Genomic DNA, 22977 nt, shown 5'->3' on the forward strand with positions numbered 1-22977 from the left:
ATGCTCAGGGCAACATTTGGTTGAATCCTACATTGTCTAGTGTATTTTTTTTACATCATGTAAATTTAAAATAATGTAACATTTTGCTTGTTTGTCCCTCCGATTTTCATTTGTCCTTGAGATATTTTGTTTGCGCCAGCAGCAAACTTGGCCCCAGCTGACCCCTGTAATAAAAAACATTTAGAGCCTCCATTGGATTCGGATCACATTTATGATCTGAAACCATTGCTCTACTCCCAATAAAACAGGGCTATTGTGAATGTGAAACCCATGCCGTATTGTGGTGCGCCATACTGTATTTATAATGAATAATATGTTTCATTGTGCTCGTCTCGCTCTCGCTCGTCTTGATTGGGTCTTCTAGTTCATCCAATATTGAACCCTGTGAACTGACTAACTTCGAAGTTACATGGGCAAATTTGAACTTCATGAACTCTGTTTCTTCTCATGCATTGCACACAGTGCACATGTTGCATTGGTAGTATATCTTGTTGTACGTCAACGACTCACATGCAGTGGATCAATTCCCAAACTCAGTCAACTTTATGTCTAAATTATCTCTCCGTATTGAGTGAATATTTGGCACTTGTATAACTGAACAACATGCCACCTCCATTTGCTCGTGATGATAATTGTTTCATATACGCAAAGCCCCAATCTGTTTTTCCATGTCCTTTATTTTTCTGAACATTAGTGCTGCAGCGCTGCCGTTGAGTTCACACAGAGGTTCCTTCTCTCTGATGAAGCTGACGGTTTGGAAAACAATAAAACCCCCGTCCCGCTCCCCACAATCTCTCAGCCCTGTGTCACTACGCAACAGAGTCCCAAAACACCAAAACAAGGGGGCAACCCTGGTAAGAAGGGCCCTATTCCACACTCTTCAGGCGCTTATCGCTGGAATCTTCTGGAATCTTCTGTGTGGCCGCAGGGATCCAGACTGACTGGGAGAAGGGAGAGGGGACGAGAGGGTAGGCTCAGTAAGACTGACTCTGGTTGAGCTTCTCTTGCTGCCGCCTAAAGATGGATCCCTGAAGGAATGTCTGCCTGCCTTCATGGCTGTTTCGCGTGACAGACCAGTCCGCTTCCCGTCGTCCAACACATGGGACTCATTTACCCTCGCGGGCCTCAATGATGGTGCCACAAACATCAGGCAGGCGCCGTTAGGAAGAGGAGAAGATGAGACAGGGAGAAGGCAAGAGAGGAGAAGAGAAAATAATGTTAGCGTTTTAGAGAGGGTCTAGATTTTAACCCCACACCGTGCCAGTGTCCACCCCAGAGGACATTTGCAGCAACCAGCTCACCCTTGATCTTCATCGTTTGCCCTATGGTGAGAATGAGGGCAATTCCACAGAAACAGGATGATGCTGAGACTCCGATTTTTCACTTTAAAAATATGCCAAACAAAAACCATTGATTGCAAAGTTAAACAAACCATGCAACTCTATGCACAAGGAATACTTTTTATTTCCAGTTTCCAAAATCACATTTAATCGAAGAACAGTGCAGATGTAAAGTTTGGTAACAGATGGACGGTAAAATCTCCCTGTTTTTTATATGACCATGTTTTACAAAAACATGTTTTGGTTATTGAACTATAATACAGATGTAGGTTCTTAATTTGAGCCAGTTTGCTACAGCAGGAAAATAATCCTGCAGCAACAGGAAATGTGAATTATGTGGATTATAATTAATGGGCAAATCAAGTCTGAAATGTCAATGTAGAAATTACAAATGTTAGAAACATTTTTAAACCTCAAATACACTACAAGTTTGCATTTCCTTCTGTGCAGGAAAATTCTCAGCAACGAAAGAGTGCTCAAATTAAGATCCTAATTCTGTAAGTGAAGTGGATTAACACCCATTAAGAGACTGATGGTAACAGAATGAAATCATGGGTCTTTGATCTGTATTATACAGAAATGCATAATTATGAATGTCCGTCTCTTCATGGTAGAAAAATGTTTACATCTTCCTTGTTGTACATGTTTGGGTATTATAATACACACGGGCTATTATTTGAATGAGCTCCACCTCCAAACAAGACCACATTTGGTTAGTCCAGACCGGTCATAACAGAATGCCAGTGGAAGGGAGGACAGTAGTAGGTGACCCAACTGTGATTTGTTACTACAATGAATTCCCACTGTAGCCAATTCAGTCATTATGTTACTGATTTTGTAATGACAAGACAATAGGCAATATTTAGTCAACGTATGCCAAATAATTTCTCCAAAACTAAATATAAAATGTTAATTTTAGTTGGTAGGGGTCTTTACTCCAACATTATTGTGTTTTGATGTATTTCAAATACCTTTTATGACTTTTTCTTTTTTCTAAGAACCCTTTTCCATCTGTTTGACCAGAAGTCAAAGCCTTCGCATATTCCTAATTTTTAAGATGGAAACCGTAGAAACATTTATAAAAGCCTTAGTTTCTCTGGCTTTCGTTTGACATCAAATTTTATGTGCTCATATGAACTTCATATGTTAGTGCTCATGGGGCTTTTAACATGGAAATACTCATGACTAAATGTATCTCACTGGTTTATGACAATTGTGGTAAAAAGGCTTTTCATGAGTCACATTGAGTGATGGCGGGACATCTTGTTGATTTGATTTAAGATAATTCATCAGGCTGTACTTTTGATAGACTTTACCGCATTGAATTCAATATATTTTTGAATTATGAGACCAATACCTACTTCATCTAATACCTGTCTCTCTGTGTGAGAAACCATCGAGAGAGAACAAGAGAGATGGATAGATAGAGAGAAAGACAACAGTGAATGGACAGTGCAGTGATTGTGCTGCCTGGCTGCACGCTGGGCGATGGCTGTTCAAACAGGACTGAGCTGAAATGTCACCAGCCCTCCGCAGAGAAAAGGGCCTGCTGACAGCCTGGATAAACACGGTCGTTCTTTCACCCTGTAATCGCATGTTCACTTAAAAAGAGCTTCAAACAAATTCCATGTGCATTCGGTCATTCTTGGGTCTCGGTCTAAAGCAGTGGTGTTGTGTTTTCCCCACGTTGTTACCGTGATAGGAGAGTGTCTCTTTTGCTTGTCCTCCAAGGGAGGTTGGCGGTTGGAGGGAGGAAGGTGGGGGACGGGTGGATGGAGGGAGGGAGGGAGGGATGAAGGAGAAAAATAAAAGCCTGATTCACATCAATAGGTTTGACATTCCTCTCATCGTATGAGGTCAGCACGTCACCAGGCTCCAGTAATAGTATTGCTGCACGTGATGAGAAGAAAACAACATCGATCCATCCCTGCTGCCACTTTTCATTCTAGAATGTCCCGAGATAGAACTTGAATGGGCCTATTACTTCCATACAGTAAGTTACGAGTAGGAATGCAAAAAATGTAGAGAAACGTTTCCTATCCCCTGTAAGGATGACTGCAAACAAAATAAAACTGTTTTAATTAAGCTAACTTGATGGTCAGTCATAACACCCCCCTCCTTACCCAGTAGGTTTGGTACCCTTCACTCTCTGACTATCCCTCTGTGTCTCCCTTAGGTGTCGTCCGACAGGTGAAGCCCCTGATTGGCTCGCTAAACATGGTGTTGAAGCTGGCTATGAACTATGTCACCTCTGGGGTGGTGTCTCATCGGAACATCGTCAATGTCCACATCTTCGTTTCCGAGTTCTGGTTCTGAGTTTAGGACATGCCACCACCACCACCACACATAGCCACACAGTTCTACCACAGTACTACCAGCACCGTCACATAATAGCCACAAAGTACTTCCAATTACACATTACTACCACACAGTACTACCACCGTACTATAACTTACCGTCCTAACATGAAGAGAAATTTGAATTCTGAGTGCATGGAGGAGAAAAGGAAGATTATTTAGGTGTTTAACTACAAGGATGTGCATGCACACCATTGGGAGGTATAACACAAGTAATTCCTGATAAAAACAACACATTGTAACTAACTTTTGTTCATTTTCATTCCGTTTCCATGAAGATAAACAGACCACAAGCCGCTTAATCGCTTTTTTTATTGTATGAAAATAAGGCACACTTCCCAGTCAGTTTACATGTAATAGAAATTGATGTAACAAGCCATGAGTGGACGCATGCATCTGGCACACAGAGCTTGATGTGAAGACTCACATACTGTATCGTGTAATGTAAGCATGCTGTCATGCTGAAAGACAATAGACTGTGATTGTGAATTGAAAGTGCATGCGTAGACATGGAGAGGTGAAACACCATTGAAGGATTTAACAGTTGAATGTAACACTTACCCATAGGTTCATGGTGTGTATTACATTTCCTTTTCTTACTTTATAGACCTCGAAAGGTGTTACGGTACTAAATAAACCATCTTGTTTTTACTTATGAAGCCTTTTCTTTGTGTGCGGGCAAGTGAAAGCTTCAGGTTGGTTGGTGAATTTAACTTGTGTTCATTTGGAGGAAAGGTGGGACAGAAGTCATTTCTGGTACAGTGATTGAGAGTGCAGGAAAAAAAGGGCGAGTCAGGGGAGAGAGAAAGGGTACATAGGCACTAGGAACCAGGAACCACAGCCCTAATTAGGTTAGTCACTGAACCAGAACGGTTCTCCCTACTCTCACTAAGTCAGCCTAGTGGACATGAGACGCTGTTGGTGGAGCAGATGACAGCAATGTTCTAACGATGGGGCTGTAATCATCCCCGTGGTTGAGGCCCAGGCAGAGCTTTCCAATGCTTCAGACAATGGAGGAAGGAGTGACATTCATCAGGAGCCCAGCCCGTCTACACGGACGGCTCTCAAGGTACTGAGGAGATAATTCCCTGGATTATGGTTCTTTTTTTGTATTTATTAGGAATTACTGCACTGTTGGAGCTAGAAACATTTTGCTGCACCTGAAATAACATCTGCAAATCTGTGTACGATACCAAAAAACTTTGATTTGATAAAATAGAGGCCAAGAGGTCAGACCTGTGGTCATATGTGAAAAGGAAAGGAGGAATATTTGGAATGTTTGTGTGTGCGTCCGTGCGTGCGTGTGCGCGAAAAAGAAAACAGATGACAATAATATGATGGTTAGACCAGCATCTGTAAAGACATACCCACAGAGGTAAAGGCAATTAGCCAATCTGGAAGGACATTACAAACTGTCTGACGTGGGGGATTATTTGAAGGACCATAGGACAGACACATTGGGTAGATGTGTGAGAGTAGCTAAGTTTAGCTGAACATGGACAATGGGACAGCGTGTACAGACTGTACTGGGCAGAGTAGAGTGTGTAGGAGGACAGCACAGATTCCAACAAGCTGAATAATATGGACAGTCAAGAAAGGCTGGAGCAGCAGTCCCTACTCCCTGCGCTGCTGCACTACAAAACCACATACATGTGTGGGGACAAATGAGCAAACATCTCTTGCCAGATTCCCTCTGCAAAGCCAAGACGAGCTGCTTGCCTTACACTGGAAGCTCCTATGACTAACCAGCTAGCGTGGGTCTGATGAGTCGACATAATGGCAGAGCAGCAGAGAAGACCTGTGTGGACTGGACTGGTTTGGCCTGTTTGTTTATGTACTCTACTGTGGCACTGTGGTGGTTAGGGCTCTCTGTGTGAGTTGTCATGGTGGTGTCTGGCTCTGGGGGAAGAAGGAAAGGGGTATGGGGACTGAGGTGACCTGATCCCCAGCCTGGAGGGCTCAGTGGAGGAGGAGAGGCTGTGGCAGGAGCCAGGACAGACACCAGGGCCCATGGAGGCACGTGCTGGGGCTGACTCCTGCACTCGCCTGATCCCGCTTTTTCCTGGCGGCCAACCCTGGCTACCACCGCAACATATGTTATAGGATATAAGTGAGTTCTTTTAATAAAGGTTGGGGTATTTTTTTTAAGGTTACAAACCACTGTTTCTCATTACGGAAAACACAAAAATGTTGCTGTTAGATGGATACTACTAGAATGCCAATGTCCTACCCTCATCTGCACTATAGATACAAAAGTATTTGGACATCCCTTCAAATGAGTGAATTCGGCTATTTCAGCCACACCCGTTGCTTACAGGTGTATAAAATCGAGCATGCAGCCATGCAATCTCCATAGACAAACATTGGCAGTAGAAGGGCCTCACTGAAGAGCTCAGTGACTTTCAACGTGGCAACGTCATAGGATGACACCCATCCAACATGTCAGTTCGTCAAATTTCGGCCCTGCTAGAGCTACCCCGGTCAACTGTAAGTGCTGTGATTGTAAAATGGAAACATCTAAGAGCAACAATGACTCAGCCGCGAAGCGGTAGGCCTCACAAGCTCACAGAATGGGACCACTGAGTGCTGAAGCGTGTAAAGTGTAAAAATTGCCTGTCCTCGGTTGCAACACTCACTATCGAGTTCCAAACTACCTCTGGAAGCAACGTCAGCACAAGAACTGTTCTGTCGGGAGCTTCATGAAATGGGTTTCCATGTTTAAGCAGCCACACATCAGCCTAAAATCACCATGCGCAATGCCAAGCGTCAGCTGGAGTGGTTCTCTGGAGTGATGAATCACGCTTCACCATCTGGCAGTCCAACAGATGAATCTGGGTTTGGCGGATGGCAGGAGAACGTTACTTGCCAGAATGCATAGTGCCAACTGTAATGTTTGGTGGAGGAGGAATAATGGTCTGGGGCTGTTTTTCATGGTTCAGGGTAGGCCCCTTAGTTCAAGTGAGGGGAAACCTTAACTAATGCTACAGCATACAATGGCATTCTAGATGATTCTGTGCTTCCAACTTTGTGGCAACAGTTTGGGGAAGGCCCTTTCCTGTTTCAGCATGACAATTCCCCCATGCACAAAGCGAGGTCCATACAGAAATGGTTTGTCGAGATTGATGTGGAAGTACTGGACTGGCCTGCACAGAGCCCTGACCCCAAACCATCGAACACCTTTGGGATGAATTGGAACGCCGACTGCGAGCCAGGCCTAATCGCCCAACATCAGTGCCCGACCTCACTAATGCTCTTGTGGCTGAATGGAACCAAGTCCCCGCAGTACTGTTCCAACATCTACTGGAAAGCCTTCGCAGAAGAGTGGAGGCTGTTATAGCAGCAATGGGGTAGACCAACTCCATATTAATGGCCATGATTTTGGAACGAGATTTTCAACAAGCAGGTGTCCACATACTTTTGGTCATGTAGTATATATTTCATTTACATGACTGTACAGTCATTTTTCATCCATTCTGAAGATGATAGGTTAATTTTAAGAATTTGGTGGACACTTATTCATATTTATTCCTCGCAACTTTTATGGTAGTGACTGACACCGAGTGATATGATCCCCTCATTCACTGTAGTTGTATTGACTCAGAAGTGTATGTAAACCTGCAATAATGCATGTAACATACAGTAAATATTAGACCTGAGTGTAGTAAAAAATCATCCAACACATCCATTTCACTGACATTCTCAACTAAAATGTCAGTACAGCGCGACACCCATCTTCTCTTTGGTTTTCTACTTGGTGTTTCACAGTAGTCCAATAGATGGCAGACACATACAACACAACTCTTCCTTTACACAACTCTCTGTCCACTGCAACTGCTTTAACAAGGACTGTACTGCTTCACCATGGTGGAAAACAACACAAATTGTGCTAATTCCTTTCTTTAGGCCTTCATGGAACTTGGCCACGGCAATATCCCCTCTCATATGATCAATGAAACTCTCTGTGGTTTTGAGGCAGAGACAGTGGACCAATTACCCAGCGGGCTCCACCTTGACCCCAAAGAACAACATAAAACACCCGAGTTGTGACCCTCCATAACTTACTGCTCCAGACTTAACCACCCTATGACCAGTGCTGAACTCACCCTGATGCCAGAGTACACACTGGATCAATCACATCGGGGAGTAGGGAGTCGGGCCGTACTCATGAAAATTCAGAGCACAGTCTTTCTGTTGTTGTAGCTCCTGAAAAGAACACCATACCGCCACTCCTTATTTTGGGAGGAGAGACGCACGGTGACGTCCGCAGAGCTTAACTAGATGCATATCATATGGAGGGAAAGATGGATAGGAGACGGTCTGAGTACCTCATAGTGTTGCCAACGACCCTAAAATAGATAGTGACATCAGGTTGTAAAGTGGCCCTTTTCATATGGGATGATGGGATGAGAGGATGGATGGCTTTAGCATGACTCTATTCATTACAGACACATATTTTTTCTATTTCATTGCTTGGGGTGACATTTAAAACAAATGTGTTCTTCATAAGAATAATAGCACATTGTTTATTGAAGAAAATAGCCATATGCCAAATGACATACTGGCTGCGAGGTTTGTAAATAGGCAATAATGGGAATTCAAAAGTATTTTTTTCTCTGTAGCCAGAGCTCTTACCATGTGAAAGGCTTTTTGTGTGTGTGTCTCTAGGCAAGCAGCATGGAGGCCCATTCTGAGGTTGACAATCAGACAGGCCACATTGTATACTTGTAATTATGAATATAAATGAAATTGACTATCGCTGTTTGGTTCAATTGATCTGTGACACAGAAACAACTCACAATTTGACAACTGTGGAGTTACCACAAGGCGTCACCTTACAAGTCTGCTGAGTTAAAGGTCATGGATCAATATATGGAATAGGTACGTTTTTGCACTTTTGCACCCGTTAAGGAATCCTATGAGAAAACGTTTTATAAAACCTGTCGCGTTTAGCGACAGCCCCGCCATGCCTCTACTGAGACTCCTCTGACATCACCAACCATTTGACCCTAAACGTTTGAGTCTTTCTTGTCGTGAAAACAAGTTTACTGTGTCTGTGTGAGAGTGTGTTGCTTTTTCTGTGGCTGCGTACACACACCCCACTGTCCTCCCACTGCAGACCCACTGAGCTGTCTGGTCAAAAGTAGTGGACAATATAGGGAGAAGGGTGCCATTTCGGACATAACCTGGGAGTCACCATGCTGTTTTGGCATCTGGTTACAAGGAAACCAGTACACTGTATGTTTTGATAAGTGTTGTCAGCCGTGTAATTGTTTTGAACTTGTACAGTTTAGGCCACCTGCCCACAGAACCTGACACTGGCAATCAGCACTTTACACTGACTGACTGGAATCACACCCGGTAATGAATGATCAAATCACTCACTTAACCTATGGTAATAATGACTGATGAGGGAGTACGAAATAAGAGGGAAGACTTCCTTTCAGCCAAGCTCCAAACTTATCCACATACTCTGCTTATGCACAAGTTCACCCAGCAGGGGTGTTATCTCAGCTAAAAATAGGGAGTGGCAGAATGACCTACACACACACACACACACACACACACACACACACACACACACACACACACACACACACACACACACACACACACACACACACACACACACACACACACACACACACACACACACACACACACACACATACACATACACATACACATACACATACACACAATACACATATAAAATAGGAGGAAATGGTGTCCTGAAAATCATAGCAGGCAAAGTTATGCCCACAACAACATCCAATAACTAGCTACCAAGTGCCAATTGACCTACCTCTGTGCCTCTTGCACATGTCCTCTGTTTTAGTGTATTTTTCTTCACTCAGCAGGCTTTCTTAGCTAGCTTCATCGCTCACTTGTAGGTTGCTAGCTATGCCAGATGGCTACCCGGCTACTTAACCAGACATCTAGCTGAGAAGCTTGCTTGAGCTACAATTACTGGATGTCTTTTAAGGCAATATAATCTAGCAAAATGTCTTGAAATAAATTGTAGCTAACTGTGTGTTAGTGTGTGGAGACATTGCTCGTGTTTGGAGCTGCGTCTACACACAATACTTAATTTATCGCTCTCCATATGCCAGTGAAATTTGCACCGGATTTTATAAAGAGGTATAGGCAATGATTTGTATAACTAACCCAAGAAACACCATAACCTGTCATTTCCATAGGGAGCAAAGGGAAGCATAGTGGCCAGAACAAGCAAGGAGGTGGGCAGAGTCAAGAACTGACTAGCGAGATCCTATTGGTTTGTTCTAGCATGTATTTGCATATATACGTTAAGGAGCACCTACTCTGAAGTGTGCATATGCAATAACTCAAATCGCCCTTGCACGCCTAAACAATGCCATTTGGCAAAAGGGCAAAATCTACAAAACTTAGTCCACTCTGTTTGTATATGATTCTTGTTTTGGGAACATAATACTGTACTGAGATCAAATGTTTCATCAATGAGAACATTTGCAGAATGTCGGCCAGTTCCATCTTGCTCCGTACTCTCCCACTGCCAGTCACTGGGCTTCCAGTGGAAATACCAACCATGGACAATCAGCTGTGAGGAATTGGTCTGAGGGCAGGGTGAAGGAAAATCATAAAAGAGGCTAAAAGAGCTAGCCACCACAGGCACGGGAAATCGAGCACGCCAAAATCTCTGTTTTTGCATACCGTAAAAGTTTGAGTATAATAAAAACATGCAGTGATCGGGTCTAAGTTTACTCGTTCAGGTTATTTCACTAGTTTTTGTTTCGCCTATGTTTTACTAGCTACGATCAGTGAAGTATGTTGAAAGCATCACCACGGTGTAAATAATCTATCCTCATCAGGGACGATTCCACAAGGAAACCAGCACTCTCGTGACCGGCAAAGGCTTGAGTTCCTCTGGCAACGAAGGAGAAAGATCCCCGTGTAAAACTTTTTAACTATTGACACTTGGTACGCCCACGCTGCAAGGCTTAGGCTGACCTGGCTAGCTCGCTGGAAAGCAAGCTCACCACACGTGCATTCCTTCCTACTACAAGGAATACTATTCTTGTAACCATGGAGGCTGCTGCCGCTGCACAGGGAGAACCGAGCAGGACTCCTGCCGCAGCACCGCACACCCATGTCCATGCAGGGCCACTATAGCAGGGAAGGATACACACTCTCTGTGTGTTGTCTGCTTGTGGCTTGAGTATGCTAAGGCAGCACTCCTGGGTGCACTGTAGGGATTTTCTTTTGAACGCCCTCAAACGGAGACTGCCTAGAGCAGCCCCTCCACAAGACTCATCTTCCTCACAGCTTTCAGCCGAGGTTAACCCCCAAAACCCCAACCCACCTGGGCTGAGGGGATGAGTGGGAACCCCGAGAACTTCCACCTGCTGTTTCAAGATCTAGTAGCTGGGGAGCAGGGTGGGGACCTTGTCATCGATGAGGAAGATGACAAGGGCATGGCTAACCTTTTCCACCAAGAAGAGGAGGAAAAGGAGGTAGAGGAGTCTCGGGCAGACTGCTCAAGGCCCTCTTCTGCCCTCAGCGGAGCATCAGTGCTCAATGGGAAATGCAGGCAAATCGATGTCTGCAAAAGGGGCAGAGGTCAGGCTCAGTATTGAGTGGCCTGCACCCATTGTGGGTGGCAGCGCCAAAAGAGCCTGGTTCGACGGGAGCAGAATCCCCTCTCACACCGTCCTGGGAAATTAATTCCTCCCAGCAGTCTTAGCTTGCGTGGCAGAATCTAAAAGCAACTGGGACAAACCTTTGTCACTCAAAGTCTAAACCAGACATTTTGCTAACATGGATGTTAAGGACATGGAAGAGTTGGGCTTCAGCAAACCCCTGAGCCATCCCTGGCCAACCACCTCAACCCCAATGCCTCGTAACTGACAGGCACTTCTCTCCCTGGGGAGAAGGAGCACTTTTCCACATCCATCTTCAAGAAAGTCTACGAGTCAGCGACACATTCAGTAACATCCCTGCTGTAGTACCAGGCCGAGATGGGTAATCAACTAGTGATTGGCACAGCCAGCCAGCTAGGCCCTTTGGGAGGAGATCTGTGTCATTACAGATCTTAAACTCTGGGCATTCATAGGTGCCATTCAAGGCTGTGGGTGTTCCATCAGCCTTGCTGTGGTGGGAGAGAGAGCCTTGTGGCTCAACTTGTACAATCACTTGGACAAGGAGAAAGCCAAATTCCTTGACTTTCCTGTTGAGCCGAAGGATCTGTTTGGGGTGACTGTTGCCATACTGCAGAAGTGCGAACTTTGACAGACAGAGGGTGCCCCGTAGACCCAGGAACCATGGCAACCCGGTCTACCCCTCCACGAGCCAAGGCTTCATGGCAGGAAGAAGGCTACATGCTGACACCAGGGTTTTCTGCACTGTGAAGCCTCCGAACAGAGGCCTGCAGTGGGGGAAGTGGCCCTTCGCTGCAGCCGCATCTAACCCAACTGACCTAGGGGTACATTCCCAGTGGCAGAGAGGGGCAGTCAACAGTCCACATTGTGTCCTGTCCGCTCTTGGTTGAGCACAGTGGGGGAGAGGCACATCTGTTCTCCTACAACCCTGCCCCTCGTGCAGTGGTTCATATCTGCTCAGAGGGAAGACGGAGGGAGCTCACTCTACCCCCAAGTGCCCTCCATGCCACAGCCCTCCCCCTGGCTCTCATTCAAGTAGCTGGGGCAGGAAGACAAATGTCAATCTCCACCTTGCACTGTCTCCGAACCTCAGTGTTTTGACCCAACCACTTTCAATAAAAAAGTCTCTGCCACGTCCGTGTCTTGCCAAGGGTGCAGAGGGGCAACTCACCATAATGCCGCCAGAGGGCCCTATCAGCACCACTGGCAGGCGAGTGTCATCCGACTTGTGGGCGACTCACCGCAAAAGCAGGCAACTGGCGCACATGGGTCTTGTCCACAGTTACAAAGTCATACAGGCTGCAGTTTGTTATGAAGCCACACAATTTCAACGGGATCCTATCACTGTATGGAACAAGTGGTGCATTTCTGAGAAGTGGTGTGACCAAAAACAGATCATTCGTTACCAACGGTTCTATGCTTCTTGCAAGACCTTTTGGACAGAGGGAAGGCATTCTCCACTGTTGAGTCATATCGGCTTCGATAATAACACCGTTATTGTTTCATGTTTCCTCTGTTATTTTGTTTCATTAAGAGAGCGAGTCACCCACGCCCGGTCTCCAAGTCTTTAGTCCCGTCTTGGGACCTATCTATTGTGCTAGATGCTATTTCACATCAACCTTTTGAGCCGCTGGAAAGCTTGGAGATGAAATATCTCTCCTTTACTGCTTGCTGTTACATCTGAGTGACAGTTCACCAGTCGTGCCTACAGTTTTCCCTGTGGTTGTCCAAGGTCACTTTGTCACCTAACCCCCGCCTTTATGCATAAGGTCAGTGATAATTAAAATTGTCTTGCATTAGTGTGAGGGGAGGCCGCTTTTTCTTCAGCTATCCCATTGGTTAGTCGAGGCTATTATATTGCCTTATAATAGCAAGGGTTTACGGTCCCCGGAGTGTTGTTACTAGCTTCCATATCCACAAAGTCATGAATCCTGCCCATTTCTGCAATTTGTCTTTCAAAATGTGTATTTTAAACCTAACCTTAACCACACTGCTAACCTTATGGCTTACCCTAACCATAAAGGAGCATTATGTAATATTTGTATATGTTTTATGTAATATATTTCAGAAAATGTCCATAATGTATCTCCATAATGGTTAAATGATAGTGTTTTCCATAATGTTATTCACAATTTTTTTTTTGTGCCCAAACAAAATCTCATTCTGAAAATGCAGCCTTTCAGACGGTCCGCTTCTGTTGTCAAATGGGAAAGTTGCACCCTCCCTCTCTTCCATCAATGTCACTGAGAGGCGTGGCAATCTCCTCCTCGAGCACAACCAATAATGACAGGGGCTTGAGTTCAATATGGCCGTTTCCTGTTTGGTGAAATTCTACACTGTTCGCTCAATTTCAGTTTATGTGAGAAAACAAGCATTTGAGTGTAGAGAATAATTGTACCATCTAAATCGCTGTGAAATATATTTTCCATAACAAAAAATACATTTTCAGCTGTTTGAAGCTGGTGGACCAAACTGAAAGTGAGTCTCCACCATGTTGCGGGGAAATTGGATGTGGGGAAGGGGAGAGAGTTGTTTATATATCCAGCCTAAGTGTTGTTACAATTTGCATAGCTTCCTCAAGGGGAAAGCAAAGTGAGACATAATACCTTTAAAGAACCATATCAGTCCCGAGCTCCCAGCAAAAATGGGCTTTTCATTTATCTCATGTCCAGCCCTTATATTTAGCCCCACAATGGTGTTACACCATTCCATTTTCAGGACAACCAGAGCTACAAGTAGAACACAAAACAATAGACATAAATAGTTACATTCACGAGCGTTATTGACAAACGTCAATAAAAATAATCAATGTCCACTAAAGCAAAAACCTGTTCAAAATTATGAACGCTGTATGTACAAAAAATGTTTGCTCACTGGGAAATTAATATCCAACTCGTCAGTGATATTAGTTTGTGACAGCAACTATGTGAGCTTAGTACAGTATTACAGACACTATACCCTGGGATTTCCTACAATCTTCTATGTAGAAGAACCCCATACCTTCTAACGACTCTTGTGTAGCTTGTGCGCCTCATAGAGCAAAACATGCTCCGTGTGTGAGAGTCTCAGCTTTGCATAGATAGCCTAATGAAGCAGGATCCTACCAGTGCCTAGGAGAGACAATCCATCCACGGACAGGTTGTAGGTGTTACACATACGTCATAATCTATCATTTCTAACAATGTAATATATTATATGCAGGAAAGCAACATGGACACATCTATTGACTATATCTACTGACTAGGGATGGATCCTAAGTGGACGTTTCTGCATAACAAGACAGCTGCATGTTCGTTCCAAACCACTGTCTCGGTATATACGGTACACCCTACTACACCCTCATTTTCGGGATTAAGACACAAAGGATTATTCAATAGTTCACAGGAATCAACAGTAATATCCCTGGGGGAAGGATTTAGGCCGGCAGAAACAGAACATTTAGAATTAACGACAGTCAGAGTGTTCCCCTCGCTCTATCTCTTCTGTTGCCATTGTTAGAGCTTCGACTGCCCAACGTTCAGTTTCACTTTCTGCATCACTCTGCGAATGTCTTTGTTTAGCTCTCTCCAGCAACCACACAGAGACAGAGGTCGTTTCTGATATTAATGACAGTACTACAGGACTGTTTTGTTATTTGAAGTTGTCAAATAGGCATGAGGAATTTCAGCACAAAAACTCAAAACAACAACTTGGCCCACTATTGCTGCATAATAATTAATGTGTCACATTTGCTTTTGAAAAGCATGCCAGTCTGTTCTTTGTTCATAATCGTAGCTAGGAAAATCCGTCAATATGTTTTTGTTTTGGTACCAGTTTGCACAAAGTGAGCGTGGTTAATCGTTAAGAGTCAAGAGGTGGCCACCGGCCAGGGAAAGGTGCAGTCCATGCTACTCAATCACCCGTGACTTAGGATCTATTTTTTGAGCTGCCACACCCCAAACACCCAACACACCACCTTTCAACAAAGGAACAAAGTTTCCTACCTCAAGTGTGCAGTGTGTGGAGCTGAGCTGTTTGTTCATAGTGAGAAAAAAGGGAAGGAAATGGCTCTTATAATCTATGCTGCCAGTGTGATTGAATGTACTGGTCCCTTTTTTCTCTTTGCTTTTCATCATAAACAAGACACAAGACATCTTTCAACAATATAAGGCTATGTTTTAGAGCATTGGTGTAATTGCCACGGAAATGGGGGGATATGTCCCCCACAATATTCAGAACAGGCCGATTCGTCCCCCCCAATAAGAAATATATGGGAAGGGAGACCCCTGACTCCTGGAGGTTTGGGCCCCCCCCGATAGCATAAACCATGGCAACAAAAAATGTATTGCAGGAAATCTGCTTTAACTTTTTCTACTTTGGGCACAAAAACAGTCCAATTCATCTTCTTTAAAAATGTTCAAACAGGAATGGGGTGTGCCTTTGGTGGATCATCGCTGAGTCATTTTGGTCCTGCACGTCATGACCGACGTAGCTAGTTTGTTAGCTAAACTAGCCACTTGTAGCTAGCCAGTAACTCCTCCAGTATGTGTTCATATTATTTCACAGGATCTGGTTTTGAATGGAAGCTGTAGGACTTGGTAAGAAATGACACTTCTGTAGCCAAATATCTTATTCATCCACTTTTTTAATCAATAAATAACCTTGTATGATGGTGCATTGATCAGTTATGCAGTTTAAAGCCGTTATTTGTGGGGGTTTTTTCTCCCAAAGTCGACCTTTAAAGTAACTATCCAGTGTTTCCAGATTTCTATGATATATGACCTATAATTCATTACAATGTGAGTGAAAGTTTAAGTTCTCCCTCTCCAACATGTACACCGCAATTTCATCCTTGTTTTAGAGACACTGTTGAGGTCAATCTGACCATCAAGATAGCTAATAATTTAGCCTTAGCTGTAGTCTGTAAACTTTGTCAAACCTGGGAAGTGCTCAGACACTATAGCCACCTGACTACTAGTATGTCAGAACACTACCCAGAGGCCAGGGCTTGTTTTGTAGCAGGGCCGGGGGATGGCTAGTCTACACTCTCTGTTTCATGGAAACATGGCTCTCTCGGGCTATGTTGTCAGAGCTGGTACAGCCACCGGGTTTTCTTCATGCGTTGCACCGACAGCAACAAACATCTCTCTGGTCAGAAGAAGGGCATAAGTGTATGCCTCATGATTAACGACTCATGCTATAACAATAACAGCATACAGGAACTCAAGTCCTTTTGTTCACCTGACCTAGAATTCCTTACAATCAAATGCCGACCGCAAGGGAATTCTCTTTGATTATAGTCACAGCCGTGTATATCCCCCCCAAGCAGACACCTCGACGGCCCTGAAAGAACTTCACTGGACTCTATGTAAACTGGAAACCATATATTCTGAGGCTGTATTTCTTGCAGCTGGGGATTTTAACAAAGCTAATTTGAGAACAAGGCAACCTAAATTCTACCAGCACATTGCCTGTAGTGCTCGAGCAAAACACTGGACCACTGCTACTCTAACTTCCGTGATGCATTCAAGGCCCTCCTCGCCCTCCCTTCGGCAAATCCGACCACAACTCCATCTTGCGCATACCATCCTATAGACAGAAACTCAAACAGGTTGTACCCATGACTAGAACCATTCAATACTGGTCTGACCAATCGGAATCCACGCTTCAAGATTGTTTTGATAACGTGGACTGGACAATGTTCCAGGAAGCCTCAGACAATAACATTGATTTGTAAGTTTATTTAGGAAGTGCATTGGAGATGTTGTACCCACTGTGACTATTAAAACCTACCCCAACCAGAAACCGTGGATAGACGGCAGCATTCGTTCAAAGCTGAAAGCACGAACCACCACATTCAACCATGGAAAGAGGTTGGGAAATATGGCCGAATATAAACCGTGTAGTTATTCTCATCAAACAAGCAAAATGTCGGTATAGGGACAAAATGGAGTTGCAATTTAATGGCTCAGACACGAGACATATGTGCAATTACGGACTACAGAAGGAAAACCAGCCACGCCATGGACACCAACGTCTTTCTTCCAGACAGGCTAACCACCTTCTATGCCCGCTTTGAAGATAATACAGTGCCACCGACGTGACCCGTTAGCAAGGACTGCGGGTCCCTCCCCCCTCCTTCTCCGTGGCCAATGTGAGCAAGACATTTAAACGTGTTAACCCTCGCAAGGCTGCTGACCCAGACAGCATCCCTAGCTGTGTCCTCAGAGCGTGCGCAGACCAGCTGGCTGGTGTGTTTAAGGACATATTCAATCTCTCTCTATCCCAGTCTGCTGTACCCATGTGCTTCAAGATGGCCACCATTGTTCCTGCACCAAAGAAGGAAAAGGTAACTGAACTAAATGACTATTGCCCCGTAGCACTCACGTCTGTCATCATGAAGTGCATTGAGAGACTAGTCAAGGATCATATCACCTCCACCTCCACCTTATGATCATGGACAACAGGAATTAGCAGAGGGAGCACCTCCCTATCCACATCGACGGAACAGTAGTGGAGAAGGTGGAAAGTATTAAGTTCCTCGACATACACATCACGGACAAACTGAAATAGTTCACCCACACAGTCAGCGTGGTGAAGAAGGCGCAACAGCGCCTCCTCAACGTCAGAGGGTTGAAGAAATTTGGCTTGTCACCTAAAACCCTCACAAACTTTTACAGATGCACAATCGAGAGCATCCTGTCAGGCTTTATCACCACCTGGTACGGCAACTGCACTGCCGTCAACTGCAAGGCTCTCCAGAGGGTAGTACGGTCTGCACAACACATCACAGGGGACAAACTACCTGCCCTCCAGGACACCTACAGCACCCGATGTCACAGGAAGGCCAAAAAGATCATCAAGGACAACAACCACCCAAGCCACTGCCTGTTGACCCCGCTATCATCCAGAAGTTGAGGTCAGTACATTTGCATCAAATCTGGGACCGAGAGACTGAAAAACAGCTTCTATCTCAAGGCCATCACTGTTAAACATCCATCACTAACATAGAGATGCTGCTGCCAACATACAGACACAAATCACTGGCCACTAAATGGATCAATCAAATGTTTCACTAGTCACTTAAAATAATACCACTTTAATAATGTTTACATATCCTACATTACTCATCTCATATGGATATACTGTATTTCATACCATCTATTGCATCTTGCCTATACCGCACGGCCATCGCTCATCCATATATTTATATGCACATCCCTTTACATTTGTTTGTATAAGGAAGTTGTTGTGAATTGTTTAGATTACTTATTAGATATTACTGCACTGTCGGAACCAGAAGCACAAGCATTTCCCTACGCTCACATTAACATCTGCGAACTATGTGTATATGACAGATTTGATTTGATTTGAACGTAAGCTCTACTGTTATTGTGCTGTCATCAGGAGTGCGACACTAAAGACTTTTGTGGAGCAGAATCAACAAACTCTGCATCATTCAAGATTGTTGCTTTTTGAGAAGGTGTGAAAGTTTACAGTTAGCCATTGTTATGTAAATGCAGGCTGAGAAGTACCCAAGTCTTTGCCTTGGCTCTAAATCCGCCAGAGCCATGGCCTAGTGAGACATTGGTGCCGGGCCACATAGATGGTAACAGAAAAATTTGAGCATTTGGGTAAAACACTGGGTTAAAAATGCGCTATTGGAGTTATTGATACACTCTTAGAAAAAATGGTTCCAAATCGGTTATTTGGCTGTCCCCATTTTAGAACAATTTTTGGTTCCAGGTTGAACCCTTTTTGGTTTCAGGTAGAACTCTTTTGGATTCCATGTAGAACCCTCTGTGGAAAGGGTTTTACAAGGAACCAAAACAAGTTCTTCAAAGGGTTCTCTTTTTCTAATTGTGTATAGGTGAAGCGTTGTGGGTAGCCTTGTAGAGAACAAGACTTCCAAGGGAGGGGTGACAACAATGTGATTCTGTAGGTATGGCCATGCAAGACTAGTTGAGAGTAGCAAGGGTTTAGTGTAACCCAATGGACCATCATCCCCTGAGATCCCCATCATAGACTAGGAGAACTCTGGGCCACCATCCATTGTCAGACTGGGTAAACTCTGGGACCTCATCCATAGTCACACTGGGGCGAACACTGGACCGGGCCCCCCACCCTACTTGTCTTTCCCTTTGTTGTGGCCACTAGGAAATACGTTTACCAGCAGTGCTGAGAATGGAAACCACTCGCTCAGTTCTCCCACTGCAGTAAACTATTAAACAGGGGATCCCATTACCATGGCGAGCCCAGAATTTCAAGGCAGACTTGGATCCTTTCTCTTACCCCTCTGGCTGAATTAAGCACAACAGTCTGAAACCAACTGACTGCTATTAATTTTCTTACTTATTGTCTGTATCCATTGCATACATTTCGCCCAAGGAAATTCCTCAAGCCACTGACGTTCTTTAAGCTGCTCGGCCTAGTTCATGATGAAGTCATTTCCTGAAGTTGTTTTCCTTGTTAATTCCTCCTCACAATGAATGCACTTTCCCATCTACTCTTGGTTACTTTCAAGTCATTTGGGATTACAGGGGCCTCACTTTCAAAGTTACCAGTAACCACTCCTTGGGTTTTACATTTGACATTTTAGTCATTTAGCAGACTCACTTATCCAGAGGGGGGGTCGGGGATGAACTGCCAAGTAGGATGCAATAGAGAAGAGTGCAGAGCCAGAGACGGCCAATCCTGAAAGGGTGGAGAGTAGGATCTGATGGTTCAAGGTGTCGAAGGCAGAGGATAGATCTTGGTTGATGAGAGCAAAGGAGAGAGAGTCCACTCTGGCAGAGCAGAGATCCTCTGTGGCACAGAAGAGACCGGTCTCAGTTGAGTGAGCTGCCTTGAAGCCTGACTGGTTAGGGTGAAGAAGATAGTCCTGACAGAGGTAATGAGAGAGTTGGTCAGAGACAGCACAGAAAATAATTTAGGGATACCGATCTACATGTTTTGATGTCAGAGGGGTAGAGTGTTGGTTTCTTGAGGAGGGAGCGACTCTGGCCATCTTGAATTCAGAAGGAACGCATGCAGCCAGTGGTCAGGTATGAGTGGATTGAGGGAAGTGAGGAATTGGAGAAGGTATCCAGAGATAGTCTGGAGAAGGGAGGAGGGGACAGGGTCAAATGGGCAGGTTGTTGTGCGGCCGGACGCCAATAGTTGCAGGATTTAATCTGGAGAGAGAGGGGAGAAAGAGGTCAAGGTGTAGTATGGTCATTCTGTGGGGGTGGGACCAGTTGGCTCAGTAGGCTGAGCGAATGAGGATGTTGTCCACCTTTTTTTCAAAGAGGTTGACAAAGTCGTCCGCAGCGAGGGAGGGGGGGGGGAGTTGCAGGATTAAGGTGGGAGGAGAAAGTGAAGAAGAGTTTCCCAGGGTTGGAGGCAAAAGCTTGAAATTTAGAGTGATAGAAATGGCTTTAGCAGTGGATACAGAGGAAGAGAAGGTAGAGAGTAGGGTGTGGAAGGATATTAGGTCCTCCGGAAATGTAGTTTTCTTCCATTTCCACTCAGCTACCCGCAGCCCTGTTCTATTAGCACGCAGTGAGTCACTCAGCCAAAGAGCGGGAGGGCAAGGTCTGGCCGGCCGTGAAGAAAGGGGACAGTGAGAGTCAAAGGATGCTGAAAGGGAGGAGTGTAGGGTCGAAGAGGCAGAGTCCGGAGACGGGGGGAATGGATTTAGCAGAAGAACGATAGGATAGAAGAGGAGAGAGTAGCAGGGTAGGGGCTTAGTGGGTAGGGTTGGAGGAGAAATGGAGAGAAAATTAAACGAAGTAATGATCAGAGACATGGAGGGGTGTTGCAGTGAGAATAGAGGGCGAACAGCCTCTAGTGAAGATGCGGTCAAGTGTATTGCCTGCCTTGTGAGTGGGAGGTGACTGAGAAAGGGTGAAGTCAAAAGAGGAAAGGAGTGGAAAGAAAGCGGTGGAAATAAATTAATTGAAGTCAGGCGTCTAGAAGTTAAAGTCGCCCAGTAGGATGAGTGGTGAGCCATCGTCGGGACTGACTCTTCTACTCAGACAGTAGCAGACAAACACAACAACCATGATGAACTGGGTAAACAACATCCCCCCAAAAACCCAAGACAACTTGTTCCTGTGAATTGGTCTGTCTGTCTGTCCTGTTGAGGCAACAATGGTGATTTGTGTTTCAGTCTTGTGGGTTCCAACCCCAGACCCAGTCAGTGAGTCCTAGCAAGAGAGGGGTGGGTCGTGGTCGCTCCAGACACAGTTTTGTTTTCCACTGCAGTCCCACTCCTTGGTCTCCTGGCTGAGTCTGGCTGGGGCGACTGACCGACCGACCGGGGACATCTGCCATGTCAATTAAAAGGCATGTTTGTGCTCCATATTTGTATGTGCACACAGATTATTTTTTGTATAAAAACTCAGACTTTCTGGTATTTCTCAGATGCCTGTGTGATGACATTGTGCATAGCTTTTTTCGTCTTGTGGCTTCATCTTGCAGCCTGCACAAACTACTGTACCCATTTTTTTGTCAGTCTGTGGGGAAGAAATGAAGAATAGAATGAGTCTCGCTGATGTTCTCTTTGCCACAATTAAGAACAGACTCGCCGTGCGTCGCAGGGTTGGAGAACGCACAAGAAGAAGCTGCCTGTACTGTGCCCTTTTCTCCACTGAGACAATGGCTAGAGGCAGATCCCCTGACAAACTCTCTGGGGTTTCAGACTAGAAAACAACAAAACCATCCATAACATCGAGTGCTCCGTTATTTCTCATTCTTCATTGTTACAATACAACTGGTAATAGAAACGTGTATAAGACCGTATTTAACATCGGCGAAAGACAGTAATTGAGTATCTACTCGAAGGCTGTCTACCAAATGTGTCATATCCTAACAATTGCAATGTTGTAAATAGTGTGCATTGGTGTTGTCACATAAGACGAGTAGAAGTAGAACACTAGCAACAATACTGTTCTGACAAGGACATGGAAACAGGTACAAACTTGAAATTAAATTAAAATATTGATGTATTGTAGTGTGTGGTCAGATGTCTGTCTCCATATTCCTCAAAATATGATTTCTGAACTTGAGAAGGTGTTATTATGTTTCTGAGTACATTGTGGATTTGGCCACTGGTTTCTATTGGACAACTGCACTGTCCTGGGAGCACCAAAGGACCACACACAGCACTTTGCCCCAGGCACGTTCTGGACAGTGCCTGCTCACCAGAGCACTGAGTGTGGGAAAATGCTGGTGCTAAGAGTGGCTACTGGTCACACGGTCTTAAATGCCCACTGGTTCCCTATAAATCTTTAACTGGCCACTGGTCACTCTCTAGTTGTCTTCCTAACTATACAGACAGTTCAGCCTGTGGAACCTCATGCACTGTGGTTACAGGTTACAGATCCTGTGGCTCATAAAAACCTATGGAGGTCATTAAAGAAAGGTGCTCGTACAGCCATGTTTTACAAGACAGAAATCACAGCATCCTGCAACCTTTCCACTGGTCAAACATGGATTTCAGCTGGGGAACGAACATTGGTCACTTTATAGCAGAAGTAGGATTTAACCAAACCCATCATTTGAAAAAGTGCATTTTGCCAATCATGACTGGTTTACCAATGGATCTACCAGTGGATGGTCTCAGCACTGTATGGAAGAGTGGCTGTATTTTCAAATGGACTGTGTGTGGTACTGGTAATTGTAGGA

At 44.7% G+C, this 22977-nt stretch overlaps 1 protein-coding gene across 2 annotated transcripts in view; it reads left to right on the plus strand.

Moving 5' to 3' along the window:
- LOC118396517 (fibulin-1) overlaps positions 1–4348 on the plus strand; it is a 51068-nt gene extending 46720 nt beyond the window's left edge. For both annotated transcript variants that reach the window (XM_035790774.2, XM_035790773.2), the window contains exon 17: positions 3517–4348. In XM_035790774.2, coding sequence (XP_035646667.1) covers positions 3517–3656 — 140 coding nt within the window. In that variant the 3' untranslated portion in view covers positions 3657–4348. The remainder of the gene's footprint in view (positions 1–3516) is intronic.
- The last annotated feature ends 18629 nt before the right edge of the window (positions 4349–22977 follow it).

The sequence above is a fragment of the Oncorhynchus keta genome, chromosome 17, assembly GCF_023373465.1.
Source record: "Oncorhynchus keta strain PuntledgeMale-10-30-2019 chromosome 17, Oket_V2, whole genome shotgun sequence".
NCBI classification, from domain to species: domain Eukaryota; kingdom Metazoa; phylum Chordata; class Actinopteri; order Salmoniformes; family Salmonidae; genus Oncorhynchus; species Oncorhynchus keta.